Source organism: Centruroides sculpturatus, unplaced genomic scaffold (genome assembly GCF_000671375.1).
Source record: "Centruroides sculpturatus isolate CEXI.00-Female unplaced genomic scaffold, Cexi_2.0 scaffold249, whole genome shotgun sequence".
Classification (NCBI taxonomy): Eukaryota; Metazoa; Arthropoda; class Arachnida; order Scorpiones; family Buthidae; genus Centruroides; species Centruroides sculpturatus.
This window is the reverse complement of record NW_019384482.1, coordinates 469110-483122: the sequence shown is the minus strand read 5'-3', so window position 1 is coordinate 483122 and position 14013 is coordinate 469110. Positions and strand designations below refer to the sequence as shown.

The window sequence follows — 14013 nt, the reverse complement described above, 5'->3', positions numbered from 1 at the left end:
TAAGTTAATATATAATTATATATACAGTACCTAATTTATATATAATTAATATATAATTATATGTACAGTACCTAATTTATATATAATTTATATAATACTGTCCAGACAATAGAAATCTCTCCGTAGCGTGGCGCTATGGACGGTGGGAAAGTAGTTTGGCTGCCCGATGACGTTTGAGGTAATTATAGAGGGTTTTTACTGTTTTTTACGGATACCGGTCACAATTTTTTCGTAGTTTTATAGGAATCGTAATTATAGGGACTGTAATTATAGGGGGGTCGACTGTACAGAAGTGCAGTCCCATTTTTTTTCTAGCTACATCACGTATATTGTATATAAACTAATAATATACAGAGTGAGCCACTTAACATTCTTGTAAAATTGAACTGAGTTAGACAGGAAATTTTTACATGATAGAAATACATTATGTCTAGGAGCAACCTTGTCATGTCTTTGTGTACATCAATTGGAGGGATGCCATTTTGAATTCATTTTAAAAATTTTTAAATGGGAATGGTGGTTTTGTGACACATGTAATAACTTTTGAGAGAAATGCAATGGTGAAATGTTTTCCATTTAACTTTAATTTTTGAGAAGTTATGAAGAAATGAACCTAACTAAATTCTTCTTTTTCCAAGTATGATAAAACAATGTTGGGATACTTCTAATGAATGAGGAATGAATTCAGATCATCCTAATATTTAAGAAGTGTTCATCTGATGACTAGGTAACTTTTCTTTGAATCACCATTTACAATATCACATGTACAATACTCTTCTACCATACTGTACAGTACATTAGGATGATCTGGATTCATTGCATACTCACTAGAGGCATCCAGCATTGTTTTATCACACCTGGAAAAGGAGGATTTGATTAGGTTCATTTCTTCATAACTTCTCACAGATTAAAGTTAAATAGAAAGCAACTGCATTATTGTATTTCTCTCAAAATTCTATTGGTTGATTGGCTCATGTATTTAATCATTCCTACAACGTAATTTTCGGTTAGCGTGGAACGTATCTAAGCGTTATAGGGGGGTCTACTGTATTTAAAGCAACATGTTTTTCACTTAATTTCCTGATAATTTTTTTATATTTTTGTAATTTATGAACATTGGTAGGTATATTTCCTTTCCACAAATTATTGCATATTTTGCACTACACTAATTTGATCTGGAGTAGCTTCTTTCAATATTGCTCTTCATTGAGTAGTTGTCTTGGCCAAAAGTGCTAACATATAATTTTTCTTTACATTCTTCATTTTATCGGTAAATATATCCAAAAAATACCTTGTTCGTCGAGAAAACGTGAATCGCTCACAGAAAATTTCTTATTCGTTTTAGGATGAAAATCTAATAACAAATAACCAAATTCCTTTTTTGTCACTTTTTTATGTGCGTAAATAAAAAAAGTCGCATTTACCAGTGAAAGCTTGATGACGCCCCAAACAATTTACTTGAATTTCATCACGATTATTTTTAAATAAAATCAAATAATGCATGTTTAACGTTATATCTCTCATAATTCTATTTTTTGGAAACAAATTTTGCATTATCACAATCACATTTACATTATAATGATGAGACACTGTTGTAAATAAGAATGCAGTTTTTGAATTGAGTTTATGCATCAAATCATCAATTATTACTAAATCCCATTCTTGCACAGATTCGGGTAAACCGTACATGAATGTAACATCTTTTTCCTTGTAAAAAATGGTAAATGTATGGAATAACACCAGAGAACATTTTTTAATGTCTTTTTGTAAATTTTGTTGTGAATAATATTTCTCACTAGTGTAGTCTTTCCGTACTGCGAGGGTCCAACAATTATAAAGTTACTAGGATGTTTGAAATACATATCAATCAATCTTATAAGCTTTAGTAAATTTATAATGCTTTCATCCACAAATTATCTCCCTAAATATTAATATATTCTTTTTGTTCTTTTTTTATATAAATTTTGTTTATAACTTCTGAACACTCCTTGAATGAATAATATAATTTATTACTAACTTCATTAATTCTTCTGTNTGACCACACATTATCTCAAAGCAAGCTAGATAAGCATGCTTGTTGGTTGGCTACTTCCCTGCATACTCACAGCAAAAAGGAAATAAATCTATCCCAGTCCCTACCATGAAGGGAAGGGACTGGAATAGCCTTCACCATTATTTGCTTGAATGTTCTGCTATATTCTTTTTGTTCTTTTTTTATATAAATTTTGTTTATAACTTCTGAACACTCCTTGAATGAATAATATAATTTATTACTAACTTCATTAATTCTTCTGTCCTCATCAACAATTATAAAACCAAATTTTCCACGTCCTTTCCATATTTCATCATTAATATTAAAATAACGTAAAACAATACGGAAATTATCAGGAATATCGAAAGAAAAATTATTTACTGCAGCAATACAGGTATCCAAAGACTTGTACAAATGAGGAGAAACAGAATAATTTCTTTTGCCATCATAAGAAGTAATAAAACCATATGTCTCCATGATTGCAACTTTCGATCTTGGTATTAAAAATAAATTAACGTCTAACGTCCCTTAAAAGTTTATTTATATCAAAAACTGCCCAATCACATATCTTCTGTAAAATAATTCAGATAGAACATGATTCATAATCGAAACAAAAATTAGTTCATAAAGTGAATTACAAAAAAAACTGACACCTACTTGCTTAGAAAAAAATAATTAATTTTTAAAAACATTTGATAATTAAACTTCTTGTTAAAATACAATTAATTTAATTAAGATTTGTGATCAGTATGTGTCAAACCCCTACTACTATTAAAATTATCCGAGATGGTAGCAAAAGTCTCTCCCCAGCAAATTATTTCAAAAACTAAAAATTATACTGTAGATCTTTTGCCAATGTATACTACGTCACACATGCCCTATTTTCATTGGAGATAGAATTCTCATCGTTGTTTAGTGCAACATTGTCAATTACAAAATTCTAGCACATACATAACACAAATGCAATATGAGAGTGGTTGGATTAACAAGTGATCTAATTTAACAGAGAATGTCAAATGCTGTTAAATAAAACAGCAGTAACCAAAATCACTCCAACATTGCATTTCTGTTATGCAATGAAGCACTTACCTGTCATATTTGACCGCTTGTTCCCAGGATTCCATTTGATATTTTGGAATACACTAAAAGTTAATTAATAGTACATATTGATAATGTTGTCCTAGTTTTGTTAGGAGCTGAGATTACAACAGCCTTCTTAAATAGGACTCAATAGAGTAGAAATTCTCACTATGTTTAGTGCATACTCAGCTAGTATATATTTTAAAAAAGGATACCATGATTGTCCTATTAGTTTTTGAAATAATTGACTGAAAAAACTTTTGATACAACACTATTTCCTTACAATAGAAAAATTTAATTGCTATTCAAAAAAAATACAGTATATATTATAAAAAATAATATCAAAAGTTTATAAGTTTGAATTAAGTTGGATTTCTAAAAATCTACTAAATGTTTTATGTACAAAATAATGTTGAAAAATTGAGTATTAAAAATATCAGAACACAAGTGAGTCTTTTTAAGATAAAATATCAAATTACATGACAAAATTATATATACATATAAAGAGAGAATATATTAGTTTTCTGGAAAAAATTTAATTTGGAATACTAAAATGAAAAAACAATTTCATAATTTATTTTCTATTATTTAAACTATAGTTATAAGTGTATGTGTCTAACTCACTAAAGTTTTATTTTTGTTGAAGATAAGTTTAGATTTTTTCCTTCTTACAAAAGTCAATGCACAAGTGGACTCCACTGTCCATCTTCATAATTCAACTTACCTATGCATTAAACTTTAATGCTACTTTTTTCATTTTCACTTTTAGTAGGTCTTTTATTTTCTTGTATGATTGGTAAGATTTTTGGTAGGAGAGTTTGTGCTCCTCTATCAAGTTTATATCATGGGGACACACTTTCACCAACTTATCCTTCCAATGGAATATATCTTCAAAGCAGGTTAAAGGCAGCAATTAAGTGCCCTTAATTGCTGCCTTTGATCAACTGATAATTTCGAATCCATTGTGACTGCATTTTCAAGTCCAACTCCATCTTTCTAATCCTAATAGATGGATATGGACCACCAATGACAACCACATACTATAAAAAAGAGCATCGTATGTACATTATCATTATGTATATATAGGTATCTTCTTGCATATATATATACAGATATCCCTTGATTAATGCAGTTAATTAATCAAATACAGTGGTACCTCAGTACTCAACTAAACAATCAATATACTGGTGTGCATAACTATTTTGTTGCCTTTCAACTAGCAGTCAGTCCTGTTGCACAGTTGTGTAACATGTGATTATATGATTATAGGGTAGAAAGATACTCTTGGAATGCCTTCTTTAATGAAACTTGAGCTGGGAACAGACAGAGGCTCTCTAGGCACTTGACCACACATTATCTCAAAGCAAGCTAGATAAGCATGCTTGTTGGTTGGCTACTTCCCTGCATACTCACAGCAAAAAGGAAACAAATCTATCCCAGTCCCTACCATGAAGGGAAGGGACTGGAATAGCCTTCACCATTATTTGCTTGAATGTTCTGCTAAGTCTCTTAATCATTTTTTATTACTTTGGGGATATCCAAGAGTATAAATCTCATCTCAACATCCAAAGATTTAAGCAAACTGTGTTAAAACCACTGTAAAATTTATATTTTGATCACAGATAAGCCTCAGGCATCTGAACCAAAGTGTCTCAACATGGCATTGGCATTAATATTATACCTGGAGCCATCTAGCACAGTCATCAGTCAACATCAACAAATATTTTGTGGCCTTTGCTAGATGAGAGATCTATAAGGCCTGTGGTGTCCATTGTCACTAGATTGAATGACCATTTCAGCCTAGTCAAGGATGTTATTAGAATCTTATCAAATATCCAAGATCTCAAAGCCTTCTGATAATTGAACCACTATGCTAGACCAGTAGAAAGTCTCACAGATCCATCTCAAGGTTTTTCTTCACCCTAGAACCCCAGATCATAAGTCCTGATAGATCAATTTTAGCATGGTAGGTGATCTCATTTAGTGAACAATGCTCTCCACAAACAGAATCCATTTCCCCTTTTTCATCATCATCTCTATTCTCCTAGGAGCTCTCAATAATCATTCTACTCTCATCAATAGTCTTTTCCATCACTTTGGCAGTGTTGGCTGCAAAGTCTTCCAGTTGGAGCAAGATCCTCACCCCTATAGGTAATTCATCTGTAACTGTACATGTTACATATGTTGGAGTACCCAGGTCAGACTCCCTTGCCAAACATTCCTTTAACGTTTGGCAAGGGAGATCCTGCTTCAGATGTGCTGTCACTTCAAAATGCACCTTTAAATTTAACCATGGTTGAGATGTCTCTATATTTGATTGGAATCATATCTGATGAATAACTGTAATGTTGACACAAGAATCTACTGATGGAGGAAGCAGCTTCCCTGCCCCTGTCAGTGCTACATAATCTCTGATCCTATTCTCACATTTCTCTTTAATCCTGGGTATCTTCACATCAGATGGTTCATCTCATCTTTCTTTTCAGCAGATCTTTGCACATAGCTGTCCACATATCCCAAAAAGGGAATGGAATACGAACAGTAGAGCAAAGAAGCCTAGTGGAAACATAATTGGTTGTCCATTTTGTACCTACCAGATTATTCACTCTTACTGGAGGATTCAACTTCATCCAGCCTCTTCTTGAAGCACATCCCTGTTCCCCTTTTCATCAACTTTATTTGCAAGACAATGTGCAGAATCTGGATGTAAACACTTGAAGTTTCTTGCCAAGCACTATTAGTTTCTCTGCCAGCAACCAATCTTATCCTCTCAGGTTCAAAGATCAAGCCACCTCTGACAACCTGTACCAAGCTGATCATGGCCTGGACCTGAAGCCAGTTCTTCAAGCGTTACATCCCAATTTCACCATTGATCATCTTTTCTTCGTGGACAGTTTCTGTATCCCCACTGGCCTTTGTATCTATACAGATAGGAGGTGGGCTCCTCCGTCGTGGTGGTCTACAACAACATAAACATCTATCAGACCCAGTATGTGCTGGCTCCCCACAGTATGGCACACTAAGATGGATCAGGAATAATGCCAACTCTAGGTACTACAATAAAGCAACCATTCTTACAGATAGTAGAGTTACCCTCCTTCAACTTAAAAACCTCAACATGAAACTCCCCATTGTCAGTGAAACTGTCCAAACCCTTCTTCTACTCATGAAGGATATAGACTTCAAATTTATATGGGTGAAGGGTCACTCCGGTATTCCTGGGAATGAGAGGGCAGATTTTTTTTTCGGATATGAGGGACGTGGCCCAACATATCCGAACAGACCACCCCTGAAAAATTCCTGGGGATTCCTTGACCCATCCGGATTTGATCCCGGGTCTCCCAGAGCGGTAGGCTGCCACCTTGACCATTCAGCCATCCTGCTGTCAGAGGGCAGATCTACTAGCTCACTCCGCCTGATATGTGCAACCACTGCATTTACAGCAATGTTCCTCCCAACTGGTTCTCCAATCAGATTAGTCTGGCCTGCTGGAATACTAGCAGGAAAGGTGGAATGCCATGGGTAGGTTAACCCACAAGTTTATTTCTGATGTTATAATCAGAAGGGACAACAAGCATCTGCTCCCCTCCTTCCATCCTGCTCAATTGTTGACCAGTCATGGCAACTTTAGAAGTTACCTCTTGCAGTTCCTCCATAAGGGCAATGACAGTGCACTTGCTCTCTCAACAAGATGGAGGAACCATTCCATATTATTTACTACTGTCCTCACTAAACTTTTCAAAGGAAGAGTCTCGTTAATACCATTCTCACTGAAGGGATTCATTGGCCCTGCCAGCTCAAGACTTTTGTAAATAACAAGACCAACCACAGTGCCTTTAGGAACTTTGCCCATAGCATCAATGGCTAATTGTCACACTAGCCATTCCAGATTTATTGCTGTGCCCTTGTTGTTCAGTCTCCCATCCGTAATCTGGTACTTTATCACTCCCACAGGGTTTTGTCATCACACCGTCTGATTGGGCAACTAGTTATCACATGTCTTGCTTTTCAACTTTTTTGTAATTAACTTCTTTATTATAATTGTGTTGCTGGCACCCCAGTTCCTATGTTATCTCTTTTCCTTCTTTACTATCTTGCTTTATGTTCCTCTTCCCTCTCACCCCTTCAACTTCACATCTTCCTTTCGTTTTATCATTATATGGGCTATACCTATGAGTGCAGCCCTTTAACCTTTCTATTGTATTATATTGTATTGTACCAACCTGTTGCATTATGTTGTTTTCTCACATCAGTAGATATGATAGATCTTTCTGGGAAATCGTACCAACTTCCTTTATGCCAAAAATCGTGATTATTTCCTCATAAAGCATATAATGATCTATCTTAATGCTGAGTTCTGGAATTAAACAGAAAAAGCCAGTATGCATTATAGAATTTATCATGATGAGTCAATCATCTAATTTTCCTTTCCTACACATTTTACCAGAATGTATTTTTGTTAATTTCTTATTATACTAAACTGTTTTATACAAAAATAAAGAATAAATAATGAAATATTATCAAAGTATGAAAAACAGAACATTGATATGATAGTTATAGAATTATGTTTGTTGCATCAACAGATTTGTGAAACTTTCTTATATATAAATTTTCAATAAATTAATTTTTGTTATTGAAATTCTCTTAATAGTATAAAATTAGAGATAATGCTATACAAGTTCATTAATTCTCATATTAAAAATTTTTTTTTCAGTGATAATGGAAGTCAGAATTCTTTAGATATTAATGATGTTGAACCCAACTTATGTAACAATGGTGGAAAAGATAATCCTATTTTTATACCAGACAATGAAAATGGTGAAGTTAAAAGCTACAATAGTCAACAAATGTACAGTTTAAATATATGTGATGAAGACCTTAAATGAAGTGAAAATTGAACAAAATGGATTTATTGAAAGCAATCAATAACAATTGGAGAAGAAAAAATTCAAAAAACTATTTTAATACTAAATTAATATGCCTCAATGTCCTTAATTTATTCAAATATTATTTCATTCACCAGTACAGTGTGTATTTCTATTAGTAGGACTTATTAAACTGGTATTTAAGATTACTGCAAATCAGTCACACAGATTAAAATTGTTTTATTTGCAACAGGTAAATGCAAATAAAACAATTTTAATCTGTGTGACTGATTTGCAGTAATCTTAAATACCAGTTTAATAAGTCCTACTAATAGAAATACACATTGTACTGGTGAATGAAATAATATTTCAATTTTAATACTAATTTGGAGATCTCTATTAAAAATCAAGTAATAGGCAATTGAATTAGTTCAATGGGAGAAGTGTAAATAAACTATATTTTTAAATTTAATAGCTGTCAAATTTTAATTGCTTTGATAAAAGACATATTCCAGACTTGCAGAGTTTGAGCTATTATCATAAAAATAGCAACCAACTGAACCTTAAAAGAAATTACAGGATATTCTATTGTAAACTCTAATGTTTTCAATCTTCACAGGAGATCTTCCTCAGGATATAGTGTGATGAACAGGGGGTAAAGAGATATTACTTCTGTACCTCTTAATCAGCTACAAGTCAGTGAGACTTGCTCGTGTTGTTAATGGATGGCTTTCATTAATATAGAAGATGAAAATTGTAAGATTCTGTCTTTTGTCAGTGCCTGACACCAGATAGGGTAATATTTGTGCCCTAACTCACAATAAAATAACTTTAATAAATTTTTTTAAAACAGGAGGGTTTAATTCTATGAGTGGAGAGGTTGCAAGTAAGTTCATCAATAGGGCGACCGTTACATATATCAATCAATGAACAACCAAATTAATAATGAAATTACAAATAAAAGTAACGAATCATTATATCTATACTAGTTACTATGTCCCTAAATTGAGAGAGTTTACAAAAATAATTAAAATACCTCTATGATATTTCTTGAATTTTATAACAATACATTGAGTATATGTTAGGCATAAGTAAAGTCAACACGAGGAGCAGACACAAAATTATAGTCAGTTGATATATGATTAATCCACACAGAGTTAGGTGCATAAACCTTCTTATACTAAAATTCTATTTTTTTAAAATAATATAAAAATATCAACACCCATATTCAAATTCTCACATATAGCGTTCTCAGAATTTCCACATTCCAATTTGGAGAACGCTATATTCTGAGGAAGATCTCCTATGAAGATCAAAAACATTAGAGTTTACAATAGAATAACCTGGAATTTCTTTTAACATTCAGTTGGTTGCTATTTTTTTGATAAAAGATTCCTTATGTTTATTCTTATCTTTAAAGCAAATATAAAAATTTAGCTCATGCCAGAAATATTCTATGTAAATTATTATTAAAAGTTTTGACATATGAATATCCAGTTATAAAATTACTTTATGTCAAGTAAAGTTAAGATCGTTGATAATGTTTTTACTTTAAAATTTGCATAAATACAAGGGTGATTGAAGATTGAGGCATTTGTCATATCTGTGGATGAGCTTTTCCATCCCCTTGTCATAGAATGTTGCCGCCAATGACAAAAGGTGGAAGTCATCACACATTAAAAAGTTCCAAGCTGGGTGGAAGTCTTCACCACCTTTAAACATCCAGCATATAGCCCCGATTTAGCACCGAGCAACTTCCACCTCTTTCCTGAACAGAAAAAGTAGCTAGAAGGACAGAGATTTGAGACTAATGACAATCTTCAAAACAACGTTAGAGCCCATCTCAAGTCATTGGCGGCAACATTCTATGAGAAGGGGATGGAAAAGCTTGTCCACAGATATGACAAATGCCTCAATCTTCACAGTGATTATGTTGAAAAGTAATCATGTTTTTACCTAACTTTTGGTAATAAATGCATTTTGCTATTTACACTTGTCTTTTTTTTATGGACCATTAGAGCTTGAAAAAAAAAAAAAGCCTATGTATATTTTATAATGCATATTACACAGCCTAAAATCAAAATTTACAGTATATGATGCAGTTAATAATCTAAAATTGAATTATTTGCAAAACACTTGCAATTTTCTATTCAGCATATGATAATGATTTAAATTGTATTAGGATTATTTATTAATGCATTTTAAGGTTTTGTTTCCTTCAAGTAGTTCTCTTAGTTGATATTTTTCAGTTACTTGCTCACTAAGATATGACAAATGGCTTGATAAAACTCTACCATCTATCATTTTTGGCAACATCTTTGATAAGAAAATGAATGCTTATTGCTTAATACAGTAATTTAAAAGATAAGAAATGTTGACTTTATTTTTTCATTCCAACTGATTTATATACAGTAAAAACTTTGATCTCAAATCATTTCTTAAGTCAAAATGGGTTGTCAGTTCCAAAGAACACCCTATATATTAAAATTTTGTTTGACTTTGATATTTTTTTTTACTCTTAATGTTATCACCCTGTTAAATTGTACTAGTTGAACTCAGCAAGTGTCAATCACTCTATTAAATTCTGTGAATCTTTTTGGCACATTGCTTGGTAAAAGTGGATTTAACACAGTGGGATAAGCAAGAAAATGAAAGAATCATCATTGGCTTGCTTATCCAGCTGTATTAAATCTACTTTACCAGGCAACATGCTCTTTGTTCATAACCAACTTGCCAATTTAGTAGAAAATAGACAAAATGATTTGTTTGAATTGTAATTTGTAATTCAGATACTATGTACAGTACATACTGACAATCTTGAGTGTGGAGGTGTGCTTCCACCAAATCTACATCACAACAATTTTGAGTCGTGTTTAATCGGTCAAGTCAACTTGAGGAGACAGAGTTCAGGGAGGAAACTTCACTGCAATGGTTTGGTTGAACTGATAAGTTGAATGGACTACAACACTGGTTGGGATGGCTCCAACTTGTTATCTTCACATTGATATCATTCTCTGACGTTTATAAACAAAAACAATTTTTATTCCATACTTTAACGAAGCAGTGATCTTTATTCTATGTAATACCCTAGTTAAAGTATAGAATGTTAGATTATTATATACTTTAATGGGCCTCTTTGGGTATTCTATAGAATAACAGATTATAAACTTTAACATTAACACATATATATATAATACAGAGTCCTTGTACTGGAATATTTTTGCAATATAGAGGAAAAAATATTAAAATACTGCCTCCTCTCTGATAAGAATGATACTGAAGATACTGAAAATAATTAAAACTAGTTAATTAATAGATTAGAAATATCTAGTATATCATAAATTATGAATTAATTAATTACAAAATAATTATAAAATTGAATTATAATTATATTATTAATTGGTAATTATAAAAAAAATTGATGACATTTATTTTTGATGGACTGCACATTTTGTAAGAAAATTTTGAAAATAGCATTTATCAGAATCAGTATCAGACTTAAAAAATATAAAATTTACATCATCCGTAAGTATATGGTACCGAATGGCTCCATTTAATAATGAACAAGGGAGAGGATAACTAGATTTGTCTAGTATGACAAAACTAGCTACCATACCTCTTGTTCATCATTAATGATGATTGTTGTCAACAGTAATAGACTTTAAATAACAGTCTTCTCAAATTCAAGACCACAGAAGAAACTTAAACTCAGTTGTTCAAAACTTGTGAAGGATGTAAAACAATTAGAGCCAGAAAAACAAATCTACACAACATCCATATTGGTTGTTTTATGTAATATTAAAATTCTTAAAATAAAATATTTCTAATGAAATTTTAATATTTAGAACAGTTAACTTAAGTCTTGAGGAAAAAATAAGTTGATTTAAGGAGTAAGATAACCATGTATTCTCTCGAGAAAAAATTTCTTGTAGGAGTATTATTTATAATTGTATGCATTGTATCCAAACAGTGAGTTTATCAAGATGAAGACAATAAAATAGAAATCATAAGAGTAGCTAATCATTGTGATTGAATTAGTGGTGAGAGTTATATTCATGTGATGGCAATACATTTGGAAATTTAATACTGAAAGTTTTTATTGATATGCTATCATTCCTACAGAATGAATCCTTTCACTCTGTGGTGAATTTTCAAACCTTTTTATTCTTTACATTATCAACATCAGACATTTTATCTGAAATAAAAAGAGAGAATTTATATGAAGTACATATATTAATATGTATTAAATAAAAATGAAGTATGGCAAATAAATAATTACATAATAATATTTAAAATCAAAATATTGAAAATATAATATATATTTATTTTATTGAAATATTTTGATAATTTCATGGCTACATATCCCATATATGTCAAAAATCTATCAATGGAATAAACCATTTAACTACAACTTCAAATATTTATCTATTTTAAGCGTAATCTTTTCTACATAAAAATACAGTAAGGCCTCACTTAATGCTGATTCAATGTAATGTGGTCCGCTTGATGCCTAAAATTTATGCTTATTCAAATTAATGCGTTTTTCATTGATTCGTATATAACATGATTATACCCAAACACGAACCAATCAGCAAAAGGTGGCAATTCATCGTAGTGCTGTACTTCCCTTAAATCTGTTTGTTTGGGGCAATTTTGGAAAAAATATAATATCATGGATGCCATAGGAAATAGCAACTTGGCTTGGCAAGAATTAACTGATAAATGCATGAACGAAATGTGAAAGAAGTTATGGCTGAAGGTATCCAAGAATTCTCATCAAGAAAAGCCTATCGCTGTATCATTAGGTTGACAAAATTGTCAACTTAATCGATACAGGAGATGTACATGAGCAGGATATTGGGTAATTACTGCAGGTTTCTGGTAAGAGCCTTACCAACGATGAGCTGGCAGAACAAGGAATCCATGTAGAACTGAAAAACAGAAATTCTGAAAACGAAGAACCCAAAAAATTTCTCTACAGATTTCCTTAGTAAAAGTTTGGTAACAATAACCAAAATCATTGATCAAATTGTAGCGAATGATCTAGATTTTGAAAGGAGTGCAAAAGCAAAACGAGGCGTTTTGGATGCAATCTTCTGCTACCGACATTTGCTTAAGGAGAGAAAAAAGCGACAAATGAAACTTTACGACTATTGCAAAAAATCAAGATTTTCAGAAAAGTCAGTACCTTCAGCACAAAAAACGAACTAATTAATATATTATTATACATTTCTGTGTGCATATGTTTATGTGTTATTTAACATATTATTATACAAATTAATATAAAAATAACTTAAAATTAAAGTAAATTTTTTTAAATTTTCAGTCATGTGTTCCCTATCCCTATTTACTGTGTGTTAAAATGGTCTCGTTTAATGCTGTTTCGCTTAGCACTTTGTCATCTAGGAATGCATCCCCTGCATTAAGTGGAGTCTTATTGTATATTGAAATGTTATACTATATTATGTTAATTTCATAAAACAATTCATTTGAATTTAGTAACAATTATTATAAATTTTTACATTTAAAATTTAAGAAATAAAAATATCAATATAATATAAATGATTTAAAGCTGTTATATTTAAAGTTATCATTTTTCCATAAAAATAGTTGATAAAATTTGTGCCAAATTATTCAAATCTAACTTATTAGCAATAAGAAAATCATATTTTATTTACTTCAGCAATTCAAACTTGATTAATTTAAAAACTGAATACTTTTAAATATATCTTTAACTTCATATTAATTAATCTAATTTATTCAAAGCTGCTAAAGACTTAAGTCATTTGATTATAAAGTCATTACCCATTAAACAAATTATTTTTAAATGAAAATAAAAACTACTTTTACAAGCAATTACAGAGAAAATATATAGTTTTAAGATAGTATTGTACAGTAATTAGAAACTTTTGTTTCTGAGAAATTATCATCAGGCATTTTCTGAAATAAAAGTAAACACTACTTTTATTTACAACATATTATTTTATTAATAGAAATTTTATTAATAAAATTATTTATAAAATAAGTTTTTACATG

General features: G+C 31.2%; 2 protein-coding genes across 2 annotated transcripts in view; one reads left to right on the top strand and one right to left on the bottom strand.

Annotated features, from left to right (window-relative positions):
• Positions 1-8120, top strand: part of LOC111621498 (protocadherin Fat 4-like) — a 66919-nt gene extending 58799 nt beyond the window's left edge. The window contains exon 21 of the mRNA XM_023363654.1: positions 7827-8120. Coding sequence (XP_023219422.1) covers positions 7827-7852 — 26 coding nt within the window. The 3' untranslated portion in view covers positions 7853-8120. The remainder of the gene's footprint in view (positions 1-7826) is intronic.
• Positions 8121-11437: 3317 nt separating this feature from the next.
• Positions 11438-14013, bottom strand: part of LOC111621477 (thioredoxin domain-containing protein 15-like) — a 23654-nt gene continuing 21078 nt past the window's right edge. Inside the window, exon 6 of the mRNA XM_023363632.1 lies at positions 11438-12172. The gene's annotated coding sequence lies outside the window, so the exon portion shown is untranslated. The remainder of the gene's footprint in view (positions 12173-14013) is intronic.